General features: G+C 48.9%; 10 protein-coding genes across 10 annotated transcripts; 6 read left to right on the top strand and 4 right to left on the bottom strand.

Annotated features, from left to right (window-relative positions):
* Positions 1-372: 372 nt before the first annotated feature.
* LY89DRAFT_637222 (protein-ER retention protein-like protein) lies at positions 373-2329 on the bottom strand. The gene is made up of 3 exons (XM_018211519.1): positions 2132-2329; positions 2014-2063; positions 373-1955 (listed from the first exon to the last, which is right to left on the bottom strand). The coding sequence occupies exons 1-3, from the start codon at positions 2220-2222 to the stop codon at positions 732-734; spliced, it is 1365 nt and encodes a 454-aa protein (XP_018077242.1). The 5' UTR covers positions 2223-2329; the 3' UTR covers positions 373-731.
* A 137-nt stretch (positions 2330-2466) lies between these two features.
* Positions 2467-3881, top strand: LY89DRAFT_313281 (uncharacterized protein). The gene has a single exon (XM_018206650.1). The coding sequence runs from the start codon at positions 2520-2522 to the stop codon at positions 3639-3641; it is 1122 nt and encodes a 373-aa protein (XP_018077241.1). The 5' UTR covers positions 2467-2519; the 3' UTR covers positions 3642-3881.
* Positions 3882-4988: 1107 nt separating this feature from the next.
* Positions 4989-6502, top strand: LY89DRAFT_574896 (UPF0187-domain-containing protein; the record flags this gene model as incomplete). Its single annotated transcript, XM_018208773.1, has 5 exons — positions 4989-5066; positions 5119-5244; positions 5292-5401; positions 5446-5571; positions 5620-6502. The coding sequence occupies 5 exons, from the start codon at positions 4989-4991 to the stop codon at positions 6500-6502; spliced, it is 1323 nt and encodes a 440-aa protein (XP_018077240.1).
* Positions 6503-6962: 460 nt separating this feature from the next.
* Positions 6963-7343, bottom strand: LY89DRAFT_540464 (uncharacterized protein; the record flags this gene model as incomplete). Its single annotated transcript, XM_018208161.1, has 1 exon — positions 6963-7343. A coding segment is annotated over one exon (381 nt), but the record flags the coding sequence as incomplete, so codon positions are not given.
* Positions 7344-8909: 1566 nt separating this feature from the next.
* On the top strand, positions 8910-9850 carry LY89DRAFT_313263 (UBC-like protein). The gene is made up of 2 exons (XM_018206649.1): positions 8910-9643; positions 9697-9850. Exon 1 carries the CDS (start codon positions 9048-9050, stop codon positions 9600-9602), a length of 555 nt encoding a protein of 184 aa, XP_018077238.1. The 5' UTR covers positions 8910-9047; the 3' UTR covers positions 9603-9643; positions 9697-9850.
* LY89DRAFT_313225 (uncharacterized protein) lies at positions 9750-10192 on the top strand. The gene has a single exon (XM_018206647.1). It carries the CDS (start codon positions 9898-9900, stop codon positions 10147-10149), a length of 252 nt encoding a protein of 83 aa, XP_018077237.1. The 5' UTR covers positions 9750-9897; the 3' UTR covers positions 10150-10192.
* On the bottom strand, positions 10193-11888 carry LY89DRAFT_313255 (uncharacterized protein). The gene is made up of 2 exons (XM_018206648.1): positions 10313-11888; positions 10193-10257 (listed from the first exon to the last, which is right to left on the bottom strand). Exons 1-2 carry the CDS (start codon positions 11408-11410, stop codon positions 10237-10239), a joined length of 1119 nt encoding a protein of 372 aa, XP_018077236.1. The 5' UTR covers positions 11411-11888; the 3' UTR covers positions 10193-10236.
* A 601-nt stretch (positions 11889-12489) lies between these two features.
* Positions 12490-13440, bottom strand: LY89DRAFT_680961 (uncharacterized protein). Its single transcript, XM_018214179.1, has 2 exons — positions 12702-13440; positions 12490-12581 (listed from the first exon to the last, which is right to left on the bottom strand). Exon 1 carries the CDS (start codon positions 13411-13413, stop codon positions 12913-12915), a length of 501 nt encoding a protein of 166 aa, XP_018077235.1. The 5' UTR covers positions 13414-13440; the 3' UTR covers positions 12490-12581; positions 12702-12912.
* A 717-nt stretch (positions 13441-14157) lies between these two features.
* LY89DRAFT_313051 (uncharacterized protein) lies at positions 14158-15516 on the top strand. The gene has a single exon (XM_018206646.1). The coding sequence runs from the start codon at positions 14300-14302 to the stop codon at positions 15335-15337; it is 1038 nt and encodes a 345-aa protein (XP_018077234.1). The 5' UTR covers positions 14158-14299; the 3' UTR covers positions 15338-15516.
* Positions 15517-16751: 1235 nt separating this feature from the next.
* Positions 16752-17784, top strand: LY89DRAFT_680959 (uncharacterized protein). The gene is made up of 2 exons (XM_018214178.1): positions 16752-17340; positions 17465-17784. The coding sequence occupies exons 1-2, from the start codon at positions 16771-16773 to the stop codon at positions 17633-17635; spliced, it is 741 nt and encodes a 246-aa protein (XP_018077233.1). The 5' UTR covers positions 16752-16770; the 3' UTR covers positions 17636-17784.
* Positions 17785-17895: the final 111 nt, after the last annotated feature.

The following is a 17895-nucleotide window of genomic DNA, read 5'->3' as shown; positions in this document are numbered from 1 at the left end:
GTTCCAAGCTTGTTTCTTTCTCCCACACAGACACCATACATGGCCGGCAGTCTGATACTTTTCTGGTGTTCAGGACTGGAGTTTACTTGTACCCATTCATGGAGGTCGTTTGTCTATTCAAAAGATTGTTCGTTTTTATTTTTCGCTGTTCATCCTTCGAATCCGGCGTACTGGTATTGAATTCATTGGCTCTCAGGATGGGATGGTCATTCATTGGTGGGTGGTCAACAATATAGTATTTAGGAAACCTGGAACTAGCATGCCTATACCCTCCTCCTGTCTGGTTTGGATTGCTTCTGCGGTGGATGGGATTAGGCGTAGAATAAATAGATGAGTGAGTGGCTATCGATAACAAATATATTGTTCAAAACTGTACCCTTGTTACCCTTTTCTTGACAAGTTTGTCATTCTATTTTGAAATGTCCCGGGGTCTATCGATTTCAATTGTCCAGATTTGCGATTTAATACAATTCAACTTTCTAGGTGGTATATAGATCAACGCCTTCCATGCCAACACCTTGTTCTACAACGATTTCCCCTCTGTTTGGGATGATTTCGAGAATCTTCCACCTACTATTCTCAATGCTCCACATCTGAAGAACATCCATATCGTACACCATCCTCACGAATCGACATCTTCACTCCCCCACCATCATTTATTTGTAGGTGCTTTTCCAAGTCACAACCATCAAATACCCGACTCACATAAATGTTCATCAGGATCCCTTCCATCAATCATCCTCATCATCCTTCCCATACATATCCCCCAACAAAACCCCATCCTCGATCCCCATCCCCATTCCCAGCAGACCCCCACTACCACTCCCACCGCCCGACCCCGTATTCCGCACCCATTCCGTCTCCACGCGGAAGAAGATCCATATCCACCTGCGCCCCACTTCCAGAAACTCCATGAGGAAGATGCCGGACTCGAAATCGGCGAAGTGGTCTAGGTGCGGGGACAGCTTGAGGGACCACGTGCAGCGGAGCAGGAGGTCGAGGGTGATGACTGTGTAGTAGACGGTGGAAGAGACGAGGTAGAGACGCGGACGGAGACCGAAGGGTTGGTTGGTTTGGGGATGGGAAGCGGAGGTTGAAGAGGAGGAGGAGTGGGAGTTTAGGGGCGTGTAGGCTGTTCTTGAGGAGGGATGGATGCGAGACCAGAGGGAGGAGAAGAGGGTTAGGTCCCAGTCTTTGGCTACGTCCCAGTAGAAGGAGTAGAAAGAGTTGACGAATACGGCTATGACCCAGCAGCGGTAGAGGGATACTTCTGTGAGGCCTATGTTGGCGTGGTTCATGGATAGGTTTCGTTGGAGAGCAGAGAAGAGGATGACTGGGAAAGCGGATGCGTATTTCAGGGCGTTGGCAAGATGTTGGCCTCCCCATCCGTGATGTCCTATTGTGCCTCCATTCCTAGCATTTAAAGCTCGTACTCGGACGTATTCGATCAAGCACTGTCGCAACCGGATCAATGAAGGGATCGCTATAATGATAGGAACCAGATATTGGCCTCCACATCCTCTATCTGGTCTTCTCGTTGCGGAACCGTCTGGACGGAAAAACATGCATAGTGAGACGAAAAGATCTGCTATGATTTTGGCGTAAGATGTTAATACATCTGCCAACAGAATATCGCCAAATTTCCCGTCATGAGCTTGGGCGAGACCCCCAATAGAGACTCGTTGGAGGGTAGTAAGGAAGCGCGTCCGTCCGCTGGAGCTGAATCGGCGGAGTGGAAGGAGGAACAGCCCTAAGAGGACACAGAGGTAGGATATTGGGAGGAAATCGTAGTAGATTACCAGGGTCGGATTTCGGTGAGAGAGGATCCAGAAGAGGAACAGGGACAGGGCCAGAGGGATTGTGAGGAGTGAGGCGAGTCGATAAGTCGACAGATGATGTGGAGGATCTGTTCGAGGAGAAGTGCGTGGTGGGTAGTGTAGGAGAGCGGGCACGTCCTGGAAAGCATGTTAGTGATGGGCGCAAAGGGGGACAAGTGTTTCGAGGAGAACAAACAATTTTAAGCAGTGATAGAAAATGCAGATTTGCGCCCCAAGCCCACACGCCTGTCCAAATGTTAGTTAAATTGAATGCGACAGAGAAGATACCAAGCAAACAGAGCACAGAAGCATACCTAACACTACAACCAAAGCAACTCTATAAGGTAAAGGCAGCGTCAAACTGAAGGAGTCAAGCTCAGGCTCCACAGCCGGGTCTCCATCCATTGTTATCGCAGAAATGAGCGCCGCATCGAAGGGAAAAGAATGACTGGAGTGAGAGAAGGGAAGTCGAGCTCAGTTCGTGTATAGGGGAGAAAGGGAGGAATGAGTTACGTAGATTATGTTTCGAGGCTGAGAATTATTCTTAGCCGCAACACTAGCCACTTAAACCTCAAGCCACACTTTAAGGTGAGACGGCGGAACAAGCCGATATTGACATGCCGAGGTCTGTGTTCTTCGTGCTGCTGATGTTTCTGAGGCAAAGCTCTTTTCTAGTTGTTTTCAAGGACAGACAATTACAAAATGACAGACCATATATCAGAGAAGGTGATTGAAGCGCCTACATTCAACTACCCCTTTGCAGCAGCTCCGGATATCATTCGCGCTCATCAGAAAGATGCATACTTCGAAGGAGTCCTACTCAACCATCTGTCGAATCTACTTAGGCGGCTGTATGGCGCTCGATTCCTGCATACATACACGTCCGAAGCTCGAACGTTTTCTGAACTCCTATACCTTGGGTTGACAACATTCATTGGAAACAGAACATTGGGAGAAGAGTACTGTGATATTATTCAAATCGAGGACGACACTCTGAAGCTACCCGCAATCGAAAGACGAGCAGGATATATCCTCACGAGCATACTGCTGCCATATTCATTGACGAAGGTACTCCCCGGGTTCCGTTCAAGAATACGGAATAAATTAGAGGCAAATCTACGGCGGATGGGACGGAATAAGCAGACCACAACCAGAAGCTACCAGATCCAAGCATACATCCTCGAGCACCTTTCAACAATCACTTCTCCGTCACCAATACACGCTCTGACTTTGACGATATTCTATTTCTCTGGTGCGTACTACCAGCTTTCGAAACGATTATGGGGATTGAGATACATCTTCACGAAGAGGATAGCTCCTTCGGAAGCTAGGGTTGGCTACGAAGTTTTGGGGGTGCTGTTGGTGTTGCAGATGAGTGTTCAGACGTGGCTACATCTCCAGAATACGATACGAAATCCGGTCCCAGCGAATGCAAATAGTATTATGGGTGGAAGTGCGGTCTTAGAAGGAGGGGTAGAAATATCTCTCGACCCTCATGCTATGGCCTCGAATAATGAGTTGCTGTTCGAATCAGGAGGAGGAGATTACATTCAACATAGCAGTGTCGAAGTTGGAAAGACGACCCATACGGCCGTGTTGCAGGGGCCAAGGTATGACTTGAGTAAAGCGGAGGTTATGCCCTGGATCAAGGGACAGAACAGGAAGTGTACGTTATGTCTGGAGGAACTGAAGGATCCCAGTGCAGTGAGCTGCGGTCATATATTCTGCTGGGCTTGTATTGGTGACTGGGTGAGAGAAAAGCCCGAGTGTCCGCTTTGCAGGAGAGAAGTTGCTATGCAACATGTTCTTCCATTAAGAGCCTAGAAATTGGTTTACGATCAGTCACGGACTTCGTCACAGGTCGCAGAGCTAGACGACAATAGATCTTCGCTACTCGGTCTCCGGATCATTGGCAGGATATCCAAGAAGCCGACATGTACAGTATCTTTGGTAAAGGTGGAAAGTGGCAAATTTTGCTGTTTGGTCATGAAGGGCTCAAACAGAACCAATCAATGTCTGAATTGTTGAAACCAATTCCCCCACCCCGTTCAAGATCTACTATGACGGCACGGGTCGACCGAAGTATATGTCTCAGCCTCAAGAAGCAAGTCCTACCCGAAAGCGGACCAAATCGAAGGTCAAGATCTCTTAAGCTGCTCCCTTATTATGCTGCAAGAATTTTCTGGTCTCGACCTTGCTCCTCACTGCTGCTTATGTTGCCTGAAAGGTGATGAAAAATTCTATTCCATAATCTTTGACGATGTCATTTTCACTCTTCGATGAAAATATTGGCTTCACTTGATCATGACTTGTCTCAGACCTCCATTACTCTCCACCACGTCTTTCGCGTATCCCTATCATCGTACTGTATTCAAGACAATAAGCCTCCAATGGAGGATCTTATATCACGATGCCGTCCTCGGACAGCGAATCCCGACCACAGTGTTCAAGAACGGCAGCACATTTCATTGTCGTGCATTCTCGCCAAAGTCGTGGCTACTATATGTGTTCATTATTCGTACAGTTTGGCCACTGCGAAAGACGGATGCTGGCGATAGGCTATACTCGAATTATGTTTGTAAACTATTGTGAGCGCCTCCAGACAGTGTCTGCCGTTGCCAGACACGGTTCAGGCCCATAAAGATCAGAGGAACTGCTCTATCTGATTTCGATCATCGACCTCTTTCGGATCCTCAATAAGGGACGGCTTGTTGGAAGTTTGAACTACAATTCACAATGGACTCCGGAGGTGATGCTGGAGGATTCGATGCTGCTGTCGTTACGACTGTAGACAGCAGCACAGCGGTGACTTCTTCTGTGGACAATGGACCATCTACTTCCTCCGTACCTATCTTCGACGAGAAGAAACCCGAGATTCCGGAACTCCCAGACACAACTGTAGACCCACTCAATGAATTCGAAGCTCGCCTTGCTCGCCTGGAAGCACTCCTCATGAAAGCAAACGAGCCTGATCCTCGTATTGCCCGACTTGAAGCAGCACTCTCAAGCAGAATCGAATCATCAGGATCTGACGATATTGCAGATGAGAAGACTACAGTCAGGGAACATGTTGCTGCTTTCGAAGACAAGATCGAGCCTTCGTCGAGTCCAGCATCACCGAGAAGGATGTTCTCACATCCGATGTGGGTTGGTATGAAGGGCATCAAATCCATGAATACTGGGGACTTGCATGTGCCGAACGTGGACTTCAAGATTCCAAATGTCGACATCAATATAGATGGGTATTTCGTATGACATATCTAATATTTGGCTTAGAGTTGAACATTGACAAAATGTCTAGGTCGGACCGAGAGCAATGGAGAAACATTCCAAGTGGCCAACATTCATGCGTCTGCATGGAAGCATTACACCAAGGATGCTTCTACCTATGTTTATCATTACGCTCTGGTCAATCATTGTTACAGGTGTCTCGAAACACACGAAGCCACGTTAGTGTGATTGGTATGTTTCCAGCAAGAAGAAGCTAATATTATCGCAGTGGGTGTTTCGAGCATTCTCTTGACCGTTCTTGGTTTCGTTGTTGGCCTGTCTCTGAGCTTTCGAGGCTCAACAGCTTACGAACGGTAAATCAACTTCTGAATGCTACGCCTTTAGCTGACGGTTCAAGTTACATGGAAGGTCGCAAATGCTGGACGGCGTTGACTGTCCAGAGTCGTAACTTGGCTAGATACATCTGGGTGCATGTCCTAGAACGCGAAGGAGATCAAGGAAAAGAAGATTTAATGGCCAAGATGTAAGCCATTCTTTCAGGGTTGTTCCTCTGGTCCTGACCACCTTCCAGAACCGCCATCAACCTCATCCATGCTCTCGCAGTTTCTGTGAAGCATCAACTCCGATTCGAACCTTATACTTTCTACCCTGACATGGTGAGCCTGGTCGGACATCTCGATACTTTTGCGAAGGCGGCAGAGCATCCAGGTCTTCAGAACCCGAAACATCCCATAAGCAGATGGAAGGAAATTGGAGAGTGCCTCGGCCTCAACATGGCTACCAGCAATCCTCGCAAAGCCATCAAGCGCTCCATCAAGCCAGTTGGAAATCTGCCATACGAAGTCATGTTAGATTTAAGTGCCTACTTTGAAATGGTGATCAATAACGGCACTTTGAGCAGCACCATCATTTATGGTCAAGTCTTAAACGCAATGGCAGCCGTGACAGATACCATCGCAACCGCGAACCGCGTCCTCGCTACCCCTTTACCCATCGGCTACGCGACCCTCATCTCCCAAGTCGTCGTCCTCTACATCTACATCCTCCCCTTTCAACTCTTCCCCAGCTTCGGCTGGAACACCATTCCCGCTACCATGGTCGCTGCCTACATCATCCTCGGTCTCGAAGCCATGGGCAACGAGCTCGAGATCCCCTTCGGCAACAACGTGAATGATCTCCCCCTGAACAACTTCTGCGACGAGATCAGGAGGGATTTGGATGTGGTGATGAGTTCGTATAGGGCTGATGGAAGTTTTGTTGATTTAATGAAGAGGAGCGAGAGGGTTAATAAGGTGCTTTGGCCGTTGAGTAATAGTCCGCAGGGGGATTGGAAGAGGAGGAGTAAGGAGGAGATTAGGAGTGCGTTGAAAGCGAAGGTTGTTGTGGGGGAGACGAGGAGGTTGAGTGCTGAGAGGCAGAGTGAGGAGAGGGCTGTGGTTATGTTGCCTGTTTAAGTTGTATGGGATGGGATTGGAGGGCAGAGAGTCGGTCGAGTTCTCTTTCGAAATATCAGAAAGCTTCTTACTAGTAAATGTATGATGGATCTTTTGAATACTGAAATACACTTCGTCTCGGGAATGTTCAGAGTAAGTGGAAGTTAGTGTCAACATTGCGCATAGTCAGGTGGAATTGACAAAGAAGATTCCTTTTCAGTCATCACTAGGCTAAGCAAAGAATCATAAAAGAGGGCAAGAAACAAGGGCAAGAAATGATTTTGTGTCTGTCGAGGAATGCCATTCTAATATTTTAGGTATAATTACATGCGCCGCCTGTATGCTAATGCTAATGCTAATGAATGACCGTGTAATGCACCGATGCCGAGCCCCGCCCGCCTTTAACAAAACTCCAAAGCAATGCAAATTATTCTATCTCTCCCCATCTAGTCCACAGACTCTCTTAAATTTAGAAACCGGCGACAGTGATGGTAGTGTTGAAGGAAGAAACAGATCCGGAATAAGCAGCACCAAAGAGACTGAAGACCTCAGCAGACAAGGTGTACGGGCCGTTTTGGGTGCCAGATGGGAGAGTGACGTCGAAGGTGATGGGGGTGAGGATGTTGCTCTTTGAGGGACCGAGATAGGCGGTAGACATGACGTTTCCGAGAGACTCGGGGTAACCAGCTCCTGGTGCTACACCGAAGGCAACTGCGACATCGTAGACGGATTGGATGTAGTCTGCGGTGGTGAGGGTGACTGTAAATGGGTTGTAGGCGTAGACGGTTGAAGGAGCTTCGACCCCGGTAATGATCGCGGAAGTGGAGGAGATGAGGGTAGAGGCCAAGACGGCAACGGTGGTAGCAGTGAAACGCATATTGACGTTTAGGTTGGTCTGAGTGGTTGAAGGTTGGTTTTGGTTGTTAATGATGAGAGTGAAGATTGTTTGGATGAGATGCTTGTATTGTGAATGTGCTTGCTGTGTGATGATGTTCTTTCTCGTGGGTTGTGACTTCCATTTTATATCTTTTCCTTTTGGAGGCGTCAAGCAGTAACATTCTCAACACGAGACTGTCAGCAAGCTTAGCCATCAGTGATGTCAATTCTATTTTGGGGCAAGGAGCAAGCCGGTACTGAACACGAGACGGATCATTACCGCTCGCCAATCGTGCTTGCAGATGGCGGTTCTCGGAACATAATTTCAGTCATGAGAGACATAAGGCTGAGCTGGGATAGTAACGTGCCATTAACCTTCTGTCCTAGTAAATAAGCCCTAAGTGGCTGTTGCTCGGAAAATCAGGGGTTTACCGGCGGTCAGGACTGTGGCTGTGAGGCGCAGCATTTTGGGATGAAAGCAGCCGCACCCGCGGTAAGGCAGTTTGCTCCACACGTCGTACTCAAGACAAGATTACCAAGTCTGGAATCCGGAATATGATTCGTAGGGAGGTATTTCGGGGTATCCGGTCACCGGCTTCGCAGATACTTGACGGTTCAAAGACATAGGGAATTTTGGGATCAGGTGATCATTAGAATACTGAAAGGAGCACGAAATTGTATTTTGTACTACAACAACTTTTACAATACTGATTACAGGAAACACACTTGATAAATAAAATGGTGCAGAAAAATTCGTTCAACCGAAACAGTGTCGCCCTTGCTGTCGTCTTGAGCTACATGACAACATTCCAGCACCATAAAATGGGAGAAGATGAGCCATCCCAAACTTCTGACGTAGTAAACATAAAATAAGTAAGCAGATCATAATGAGTGGCACGCATCCAAATTCCTGCCGTGTCCGAATCCCCAAAGAAAGTCTGAGAGTGCAAAAGACCTCTTGAGTAAGCAACTCGCAGCAACTCAAGCTTTCGCCTCAAATTGCACCATGCGCTAGCAAAAATCTTCCAGAAAGTCCCAAGTCACTTCTCAATATAGGTACATGCTGAAAAGTAGCTTTAACGTCCCGAGGAAATGGATATGCTTCTTCCTCCACGGCGGCTTCGCCAAGACCTCACTTGAGAGCTGAAGGCTGAAGCACAGCCCTGCCAGGAAAACCTACACATGCTATAGTAACGAGCGTAACGAGATCAAATCCGAAAACGTGATGAAGCCCCATCAGCTGTTCATTGGCTGCGGATCAGAAGATTGACATTCGTATTCTCGTTGTCTGACATGAGATGAGGATTTGAGAGGAGGCAAGGCGTGACGAGGCGAAGAAGGCTAGGAAGATTGTTTCGCCGAGCCGAGAGAGATTTGACCAATTGAGCCGAGGCACGACAGAGCTTTGGATCATCGCGGCTCGAGCTTGAGCTTCACTTTGCGATTGTCAATTAAAGGTACACAACGACGACGACGATCAATACGACGACGACAACGAGATAGGAGGAGAAGATTATAAGCTAGATACGCAGCTTCAGACCTTCGCAACGATTAGCTGGAGATACGATCCATTTCTTGCCGCTGCTCACAAAGAGTGTTCTAACCTCTCACCTCTCCTACAACGATACAACCTCAAGCATTACTCTACCGACCCTCTAAACAGCAGTCCACCACCCACACCACTCACACGATGTCCAAACCCTCAAAATCCTCCTCCTCATCCTCCTCCTCCTCCCGCACACCCACAAAACGAATCCTCACCGAACTAACCGCCTTCAACACAACCTACCCACCGACCTCCCCACACCCCTCTATCCACTCCCTCCTCCCCACTCCCTCAAACCTCCTCTCGCTAAATTGCATCCTACAACCCACCCACCTCCCCCCCTCAACCGGCTACTCCACCGGCCGCTTCCTGCTCTCTATCAGCATCCCTCCGACCTACCCGAACAATCCGCCTACCATCACATTCCTGACGAAAATCTGCCATCCGAACATCGCGTGGGCGACGGGGGAGATTTGTCTCGATGTGCTGAAGGAGAACTGGACGCCTGTGTTGGGGGTCGTGGGTGCGTTGGAGAGCGTGGTTAGGTTGCTGGCGGAGCCGGGCGTGGATAGTCCGTTGAATGTTGAGATGGGGGCTTTGCTGAGGCAGGGGGATGTGGTGGGTGCGAGGGGGTTGGTTGGGTACTGGTGTGCGGAGGAGAGATTTGAGGGGGCGTTGGAGGGGGGTGTTGGTGGTTGAGGTGGGAAGTGTTTGGAGATGATGGATCTGGAGGTAATGAGGTAGGTGGTGTGTTGGGAAGGGAGATGGAGGAAAGAATGTTTATGATGGAAAGATGACTTGGATTCTAGGACTACCTAAGAGTGGTATTGATGGAGTTTCGTTGGAAGGGCGTTTGTGTTCAGATATCATGGCATAAGGAGCGTATAAGCAAGCGAGCGAGCGAGGATACCAAACTTCAGACACATGTCAGAGATGGAAGGCTTCAGAATGTCTGCCATAATTTCAGAAATCGAAAAGAGAACATTCTCGGGACATGGGAACAACACTTTCAAAGACCAGCTCAATAAACACAATTCAAAAGCAATCCAAGATTAATATGGATATCTCAACAATAAGCATTCTCGTTCTATGGTATGCACAAGGCTTTCTCATCATAATAACAAGCCTCAAGAGGATCGATAATGCTATGCCACAAGAACGCCGCTACTACACAAAAAAAAAGAGTACACACAATCGCTCCTCCTGTACAACTTTTGATGTTTTTGCTGTGTTACAATACAGCTGATGCTTTCCTCCCTCTGCTGCCAGCCTTGGCTTGCTGGTTTAAAATATCTAAGTCGAAGAAGATGAGAGTGGATCTGTGCCTGACATCTCACTCGTTGTAATGGTATACCTGTATAAAATTAGCATCGATCTTGATCTCAGGGTATACTTAGAGATAAAAGTACCTTGTAATTCGGTAACCCAGTAGAACTCCACCCCAACCTCTTAGCCATCTTCGCAAAGCCCTCCGTCTCGATCAAATGATAGAACGGGAATGGAGGAAACATAGCCCCATCACGATGTACCTCTGCCTTAACCAATAATGCCGTCCCTCCCACGCCATCTAATGCAATTTCCTGTCGAGGATCCCCGCCATTTGCTGCCATGTATGCCATCAATGTACGGTACGTAGCCATCTGTGCGTATCCTTCCAACAAAATATCATCCGGTCCCATTTTATCACCCAGATCTCTCGCTGTCTCGCTATCTTGCCAGCTGTTGAAATCGTAAGGACGTTCGGCTGGTTTGTTCTTGGAATCGGTATATCTCTGGAAGCAATTTGGGACGATGATCGCTTTGTCGTGGGACGCTAGATCTTGAATCAGAGTTGGGGGCGTCTCGATAATATCCGAATCGAGCCAGAGAACCCAGGAAGTGGACGGGCCGAGCGTGGTGAAGAGGAGAGAATTCCTAGCCCTTGACATCGCTGCTCTTCTCGCCTTCTGATTCTCCATCTTGTGTCTCTCTGCCTCGTTCTGCGATGCCAATGGCGGATCAAAGTCCTGGCGCTCAATGATGATACTGGCAAATCTGTCCTTCATAGGCCCAGACTTCTGCGTCTTGGTGATCTGTTCCTGTAGCGCTGCTGTAGCCGCATTCCCCTCCCTATTCTTTGGAATCATAAACCCCAGTGTGATAAGCTCATGCGGATACGAAAGCTTCATCAAATTATCCCAATACTCCTGATAAAACCTCGCCAGCGGCGTCAGAATAAGAATCGTCTCCCTATTGCCCACCGGATCCGGCGAGCTCGTCACATTATTCATGTGATAATGAACAACGGGCGGCGGTATCCTCTTCCCATTCGCCTTCTCGCTCTGTTTCCGAAACGGCGATGTGGGAGGGGAGAGGGGATTCGAAGCCGCGTTCGCCTTTCGCAGTTGTGAAGCCGCAGAATCGGAACTCGACGGCGACAGTATGAAGACGAATATGGTTATTATCAGCACGACGCCCACTACCATCGTAATCGGACTCGACCGCCGCAATGTCCGGACGGGCCCCATGGCGATGTGTACAGTTGGGTGTCCTCAATCTTCGATGCGTCTTCGAGGTCGGGGAATTGCATGTGCGGAAGCTGGAGGTGTTGGTCGCGTCGTGCGTGTTTCTTCCTAGAGGTTATGACAATCCTCCCCAGAGAGGGTCTGGATGACTGCGCCCGTGAGGTAGTATGCGATGTCGTGGGTATGTATTTTGTGCAAGTTTGAGGTGTGAAAAAGAAACGAGTGAGGCTGCTTGGCGGCTGGCTTCACTTTGGTGTTTTGTTTCATGAAACTTTCTAAGCGGATTTGGATAGGGGTGAAGTTCGGTCCTAGATACGAGCTGATGCTTATCGAGATAACACATAGAGAAAAAACATCTACAGTACACTTCACAAAGCTTCACAATTGATCTCTTCAAAGTTTGTTTGTACATGTTGGAGTTCTTTGGATGATCGAACCAGAATGACGACATTATGAAGGAATATGTTACAGATTGAAAGCTTAGTTTATGAATTATACTTCCAAGATGTTCATGCTCATGGTTGGGGCATGTAGATTGAGGCTTCCAACAATACAGAATCTGATTTCAATGGATTCAAAGGGCCATGAAGGTTTATAGAGCCTAGTAATCTAGGGGAGGGATAAAGGTACACAGAAGAGGTTGGAGAAACTCTTGGCCTCAGATGCAGCCCCATGGCACGATTCCAAGATCCGATATCTTGTATAACAAGCAGACTAGGAAGAGTTTTTGGCCCCAAGATATATCTCAAATCAGCTCTAAGACAAGTCTTCCAAGAGACGATCGGAAACGTCCTATCGAGACCGTTTCTGTGTATCTTGCGGATCATTGCATTATGTTCCTCCCGCCGACCTTACTTCTTCCTCGGATATATTCCAGCCGTCGTCGATTGATCAGAGCACGATATCGTGTGTGACAAGACGCTATGAGTTGTCGAGTAGCACGAGGGTAAGAACATATGAATGAGGTATGAGCGAGATACCATTTGGTTCTTGTCTCAAGACAGACCTCAATGCCTCGACTCGGCCGCTGGGGTGTCTATCCGAGGTCGTAGCAGAGACAGTAGCTGTTTGCTCCGAGTACTCAAGTCTCACTTCACCTCCCGACTTGATAACCAGGAAAGCTCAAAGCTGGCCGTCTGCAGAAATGGTAAGAGCAAGACGGATAGGGGCGTTTCTGTACTCTTTGATATCAGCTGATCGTGTAGTCATGCATACCCGCTCGTCCTACGCATAGGTATTCATCCATATCCGAAATGACTTGTCATCGAGTGGCAAGAGAAAGAAAGTGCTTTACAAACGCAAGGTGGCGATGGATAGATAATATATGTGAGAAGTATATGAGGGATTTGATTGCTAATTGAGAGTGACGATATTTTAAAGTTCTCATTGTTCCTTCACGGAGGCTCCGTGAAGGAGGATTGAGTACTCGAAAAGGGGCAAAGACCAAGCCTTGAATCGAGGGACTTTGAGACCCCTAAATGCTCGAATAGACGATGGTCCAAGATCTACTGCAGGCGCCCGCATTGACAGACCAAGAATACACGGTCTCCCGGTGTCAAACGGGGTTCAGTGAGGGATTTTGCCTGCAACTTGCCAGTAAGAGAGTTGAAACATAGCATGAAGTGATACTTGAATGATCTCGAAGGTCCTGCATGACTGTTACACCGGTCGTCAGTCGGCTTCCAGCACTGGACATGAGGACAAACAAAGGCTTGAACAGCGTGCATGAAACGGATAGGGGAGGGGAAATAGGAGAGGTAAGTCGTGACGGTGATGATCTTTGGGCGGGTGTGTGACAAGACATCACAAACACGGCCAATTGCACGAGAGCTGTTTCGATTTGCAGTGCGCAGGCACCACACGCACGAGCACGAGCACGAGCACGAGCAGGAGCTGGCGGCGGATGCAGGCCGAATGAACCAGGCAGGACACATGAGTCTGTGGTGGATGAAACTAATGGCAACGACGCCGACGGCAACAGGAGATGCGCTGAAATAACTGGACATGATCACGGTGTACGTTTGGACGGTGCATGGCGATATGCAGGTTGAAGGATGTTGGGCCAGTGCTGAAGATACTACAGTAAAGATGCTGAAGAAGAGGCGTGAACTGGGGTCGACAGGGTCTAGGTAGAGTAGTTTTCACATCTTGCACATGTGGTAACCTTACAGTATTGGTCTCTCGATCATCTGCCCTGCTTCAACGCCTTTATTCCTTTATTGGGCGCTTACCCCGGACTTGTGCTGCCCCAAATTGCTACTTGCCAGCTAAAATCCAATAATGGAACTGCCCGGCTTCAATCTACTGGCGCTATTTTGATCATTCATTTTTGCGCGCCGTCGTCGTTCCTGTGAAGCTTTTTCCTCTCCAGCCTGAATGCGGCCACTATCAATCGCTAACGAGAACATCCTGGTGCCGGCCCAGAACCTCCTCAGTCCCTACTTTCTCCTAAGAAGAACCACCATCACCACAAGATTGCACCACTTCTCTTTCGTTCACTTTGGCGCCCACTCTCTGCACTTCTAGAGCCCCATAGATGGCTTCTGGAATCATCGTGGGGTGCAAGTCATCATCTTCTTCATAACAAACCCCTCGCCCCCCCGTCATATCTTCCTTCTACTATTACAGTTCATTTCGCCAAAGCCAGAAGCATACTTCCTTCACGCTGGCATCGCGGATGCCCGAGTCCCAGCTCCCACCGCGTAGACGCCGGGGACAACCTGGATCCTTCTGACAGCAATCCACCATTGCACAATTCCTCAACAATTTGCTTCCTGCTGGCTGTGCATTGCAGTGTGCAGTCTGCGATTGCTATATTCTACCTCGTCCCCCCCATATCGATCTCCACCAACCCTCCCACCTACCTCGACCCCTGGATCCCCAACCACCATCATGGAACCGGTACCAGAGACAGAGAGGATGGAAGAATTCAGAGCTTCACCTGTCCCCACCCTTCGCCTGCTAGACACGCAAGACACGTCTATGAATGAGTGGGACAACAAGAAACCTCCTACGATTCGAAGATCGACAGAACCTACCCCTCAATCCCCTCGATCACCAGTCACCTCCTCTCCCGCCATACCCTACCGACCACGAAACACATCTCCATACTCGCGAGGACACCTTCGATCGAAGTCTTCTGCAAGTGCTCTTGCACCAGCAATGTCCAGAGCTCAATCCATGCCTGGCTTCAATACCTCTGGTCACCTTTCTGTAACTACACAAGTGCGCCCTGCAAGTCCTGTCCGCAGTCCTATTCGTACACCAAGAAAGCCAGTCGATGAGGTATTCCCAGGTCTGCCAATGAGAAGCTTGAGAGATATCAGTGAGACGGAAAGTCCTGCTGCAGACGACTATACACCAAGAGCTACGGAACGAAGCAGTTCTCCCATCTTGGGTTTACCCCCTTCGACGAGCAACTTCCCACGAACACGCCGTCCATCTTCCCCTCTCCGCTATCTCGTTGCACAGAATTCAGCAGCTGGTAGTACCGCACCTTCCACTCCCTCCTCTGTTACTTCGTCTCCATCCTACCAATCTTCCAGATTCAGTGATACATTCCTAGGAACGAGTGGCTACTCTGGCACGTACAGCTACCCGGGCTCCTTTGCATCCTCCTCTGTACCTTCCACACCCACCTCCGCACGATCACGAAGCCCCAGTATTTCGAGCTTGGAGACCATACCCGATTCACCAGATGCAGAGGAAGCTGCTTTGGAGGCGGAGAGGATTGCACAATTGAAGGCAGCTGCAGATGCGGCAGACAGTGGTGAGGAGCACAAGACGAAGGGTAATCTCGACGTTTCTGGTACTCGTGGAAGAAGCCTCGGAGCTGCGTTTGGACGAGACAAGAGAAAGCGTTGGTCTGTATGTGGTGCAGAGCGTAGGGGTGATCTTAACCTAGACACCATTTGGGAAGATGGAAGTTGAGAAATCTTTGCATCCGAGGAACACCATGGACGGAGGAACATAGTCTGCATTCACAATTTGTGATGGCGTTCAGGTCAGCATAAGGGAGGGAGGTTTTTTGTTTTTTTGATTGCGCGCGACTTTGACAGCTTGTAGCACCATCTGCAGGCACAGAACTCTATTTTCGGGGAGGGTAACAGGATGAAGAGAAGCTATGGAATGCTTTCAATGCGCATAGCATATTCCTTGCTCAAGAATCGAGAATTATTGGGCATGATACCCCTCAGCATTGCATTGCTGAAGTGTTAGCAAGTACAAACTGGCGTTTTTTCAGGCGCGGCGATTCATCTGGAGCTTTTTTCCAACAGGCTTGTACATACTATGGGAGGAAGCAAGCAAATCCAATAAATGAATCAGTGACAATCAGAATTGTATTGCATTCCGAAGATATTTGTTCTTGTGATAGTGAATTGTGGTTGATGGTTTCACCTGTATTCGCTTGTGAGATTTCTTTCCCCTTACTCTTCCTATCTTGGCTGAGAGTCCCTCGCCTCCTTGATATTGAAGATACCCCCTTCGTTCAGTAGTCTGCAGTCGATATAAGAGATTTCAGACCTGCTCATTATGGTGATACGAGTTCAGTTTCTTCTTTCCCAGCCTGTCTTTACTCTAGCATCACCTCACCATGCATCTAGGGATCCTCTTCGGCGCTGCTGCGCTGTTGAATGCAGTACACGCCATTCCTCAAAATATGGATAAAAGAGATCTAGTAAGTTCCGCTACACTCTTCTACAATTTACCTAACAAGCTAAAAATTTAACTAGGACCTAAACCCCCGAGAATATATAACTCGCACACACATCGTCCTCCAAACCGCCCTACACCACCCCCAAGCCGCTTTCCCCTCCGCTGCCGCTAGTTCGAGCGCAGCAGTCGCTGTCACTACCATCGAGGTCTTCATCACCGACGCGGCGGTTACGACGGTGGAAGTGTTCATCACTGAAGGTTTGTCTTCTCCCTCATTTCTCTCTTCCAGATCACTGAAAATTCCCTACCTAGGCTTAGCTACAGCAGCAGCAGCCTCCTCCTCCTCCTCCTCCTCCTCCGTGGAGGCGGCAGCTTCTTCGCTAGAAGCTGCGTTCTGGTGTAGTCTAGAAGGAGAAGTGGGGTGTGTGACTTCTTCTGCTGCTGCTATGAGTAGTAGTTCATCAGCTGCCTCCTCGTCCATGTTGGCAGCTAGCACGACTATAGTTGCTGTTGAGAGCTCTATGGCTGCGTTCAGCTCTGTAGCTGTTTCTAACTCTGCTGCTTTCTCGAGTCCAGCGGCTTCTAGTTCGATCTCAGCTGCCGTTTCATCGAGCTTCGCGGCTTCGAGCTCAGCTGATTTATCGAGCTCGTTGGCAGCGTCTAGCTCAGCGGCTCTTTCGTCGAGTGTAGCGGCTGAGAGCTCTTCTATGAGCAGCTCAGGAGCCCTGTCTACGACAATAGCAGTTTTCTCGTCCGCGGCTCTCAGCTCATACATATCGACGTCCACCACTGAGTTAATAGAAGTCCTCACCTCTTTACCAGCTATCTCAACGCCAGCGCTCTCAACCTCATCAAGCTCAAGCTGCCCCACACACTCCCCCTTCACCTGGACAATAACAGTAACCACAACCCTAACATCAACAACCTACCTCCCCTCCTTTTCATTTTCCTCTTCCTCATCCACCCAGGCCCTGAATTCTTCCTCCCCCTCCCCCTCCTCATCCACAACAACACTAACCCTCTCCCTCCCCCCCTCACAAACCTCCCTCTTCATCTCCGCCAGCCCCCTCACCCTCGCCTCAACCATCACACACCCCTCGACCACGGTCCCCGTAACCACGACGCTGGTCTCCAGCGCGCCGACGGGGACGCCGAACCCGGCGGCGCTGCACTGCGGCGTGCACGGGCTGGCGGACGGGGATTGGTTTATGGGGAGTTATGATATGGATGATATGTTGCAGGAGGTTACTTTGGGCGGGTGTTATGAGTTTTGTTTGGTTCGTTTTTTTCTCTTCCCTTTCGTGTTTTCATTTTTCATTTTCTTGAGGTGTTTGTCAGAGTGAGAGAGGGAGGTAAGAGAGTAAATGAATGAAGGAATGCTAATTAAATGGTGATTAACAGGCGGATTATAACTACGATGGAAGCTGTATCTCATACGAGTTCTACCCCGCGGATGGGACGGGGGCGCCGAGGTGTAATCTCTATAGTGCGAGTGTGGCGGATAGTTTGGAGAGTGTGAATCCGTATGTGCCGAATGTTTGGAGTGATGTTTTGTGTGGGAGTCCTGTTTAGAGTAGGCTGGGCTGGACTAGGAGAAGAGGGAGAGGAGAGGAAAGGGGATGTGGTAATGGAGATGTGTTGGGATGAGACGAGTATCTTTATGTTTGGATAGTAGTACTAGGGATCTGGAGTTTGGTTTGTTAGAATAAGAATTGGGGTTGAATGGAGTTAATCTTTATGATAATTCAGAATTGACCAACTTCTTGTGTGTGTTGCTCCCCTCATATCAATAAAGTGTGCACGCATCACACGAAAGTTGCACTCAGACAAGA

The sequence above is a fragment of the Mollisia scopiformis genome (assembly GCF_001500285.1).
Source record: "Mollisia scopiformis unplaced genomic scaffold LY89scaffold_3, whole genome shotgun sequence".
NCBI classification, from domain to species: Eukaryota; Fungi; Ascomycota; class Leotiomycetes; order Helotiales; family Mollisiaceae; genus Mollisia; species Mollisia scopiformis.
Note: the sequence above shows the minus strand (reverse complement) of the source record. Positions and strands in the feature narration are given on the sequence as shown.

What these genes read in the sequence shown, in the direction of transcription:
- LY89DRAFT_313281 (XM_018206650.1), top strand. Translation starts at nt 2,520, where the DNA reads ATGACAGACCATATATCAGAGAAGGTGATTGAAGCGCCTACATTCAAC.
- LY89DRAFT_313051 (XM_018206646.1), top strand. Translation starts at nt 14,300, where the DNA reads ATGGAACCGGTACCAGAGACAGAGAGGATGGAAGAATTCAGAGCTTCA.
- LY89DRAFT_313263 (XM_018206649.1), top strand. Translation starts at nt 9,048, where the DNA reads ATGTCCAAACCCTCAAAATCCTCCTCCTCATCCTCCTCCTCCTCCCGC.
- LY89DRAFT_680961 (XM_018214179.1), bottom strand. Translation starts at nt 13,413, where the DNA reads ATGTCCAGTTATTTCAGCGCATCTCCTGTTGCCGTCGGCGTCGTTGCC.
- LY89DRAFT_313225 (XM_018206647.1), top strand. Translation starts at nt 9,898, where the DNA reads ATGGGAACAACACTTTCAAAGACCAGCTCAATAAACACAATTCAAAAG.
- LY89DRAFT_313255 (XM_018206648.1), bottom strand. Translation starts at nt 11,410, where the DNA reads ATGGGGCCCGTCCGGACATTGCGGCGGTCGAGTCCGATTACGATGGTA. An exon ending in CTGGGTTACCGAATTACAAG is followed by an intron (nt 10,258 to 10,312) that starts GTACTTTTATCT and finishes AATTTTATACAG; the next exon opens with GTATACCATTACAACGAGTG.
- LY89DRAFT_637222 (XM_018211519.1), bottom strand. Translation starts at nt 2,222, where the DNA reads ATGGATGGAGACCCGGCTGTGGAGCCTGAGCTTGACTCCTTCAGTTTG. An exon ending in TGCTTTGGTTGTAGTGTTAG is followed by an intron (nt 2,064 to 2,131) that starts GTATGCTTCTGT and finishes ACATTTGGACAG; the next exon opens with GCGTGTGGGCTTGGGGCGCA. An exon ending in TTCTATCACTGCTTAAAATT is followed by an intron (nt 1,956 to 2,013) that starts GTTTGTTCTCCT and finishes CATGCTTTCCAG; the next exon opens with GACGTGCCCGCTCTCCTACA.
- LY89DRAFT_680959 (XM_018214178.1), top strand. Translation starts at nt 16,771, where the DNA reads ATGAGCAGCTCAGGAGCCCTGTCTACGACAATAGCAGTTTTCTCGTCC. An exon ending in GGTGTTATGAGTTTTGTTTG is followed by an intron (nt 17,341 to 17,464) that starts GTTCGTTTTTTT and finishes GGTGATTAACAG; the next exon opens with GCGGATTATAACTACGATGG.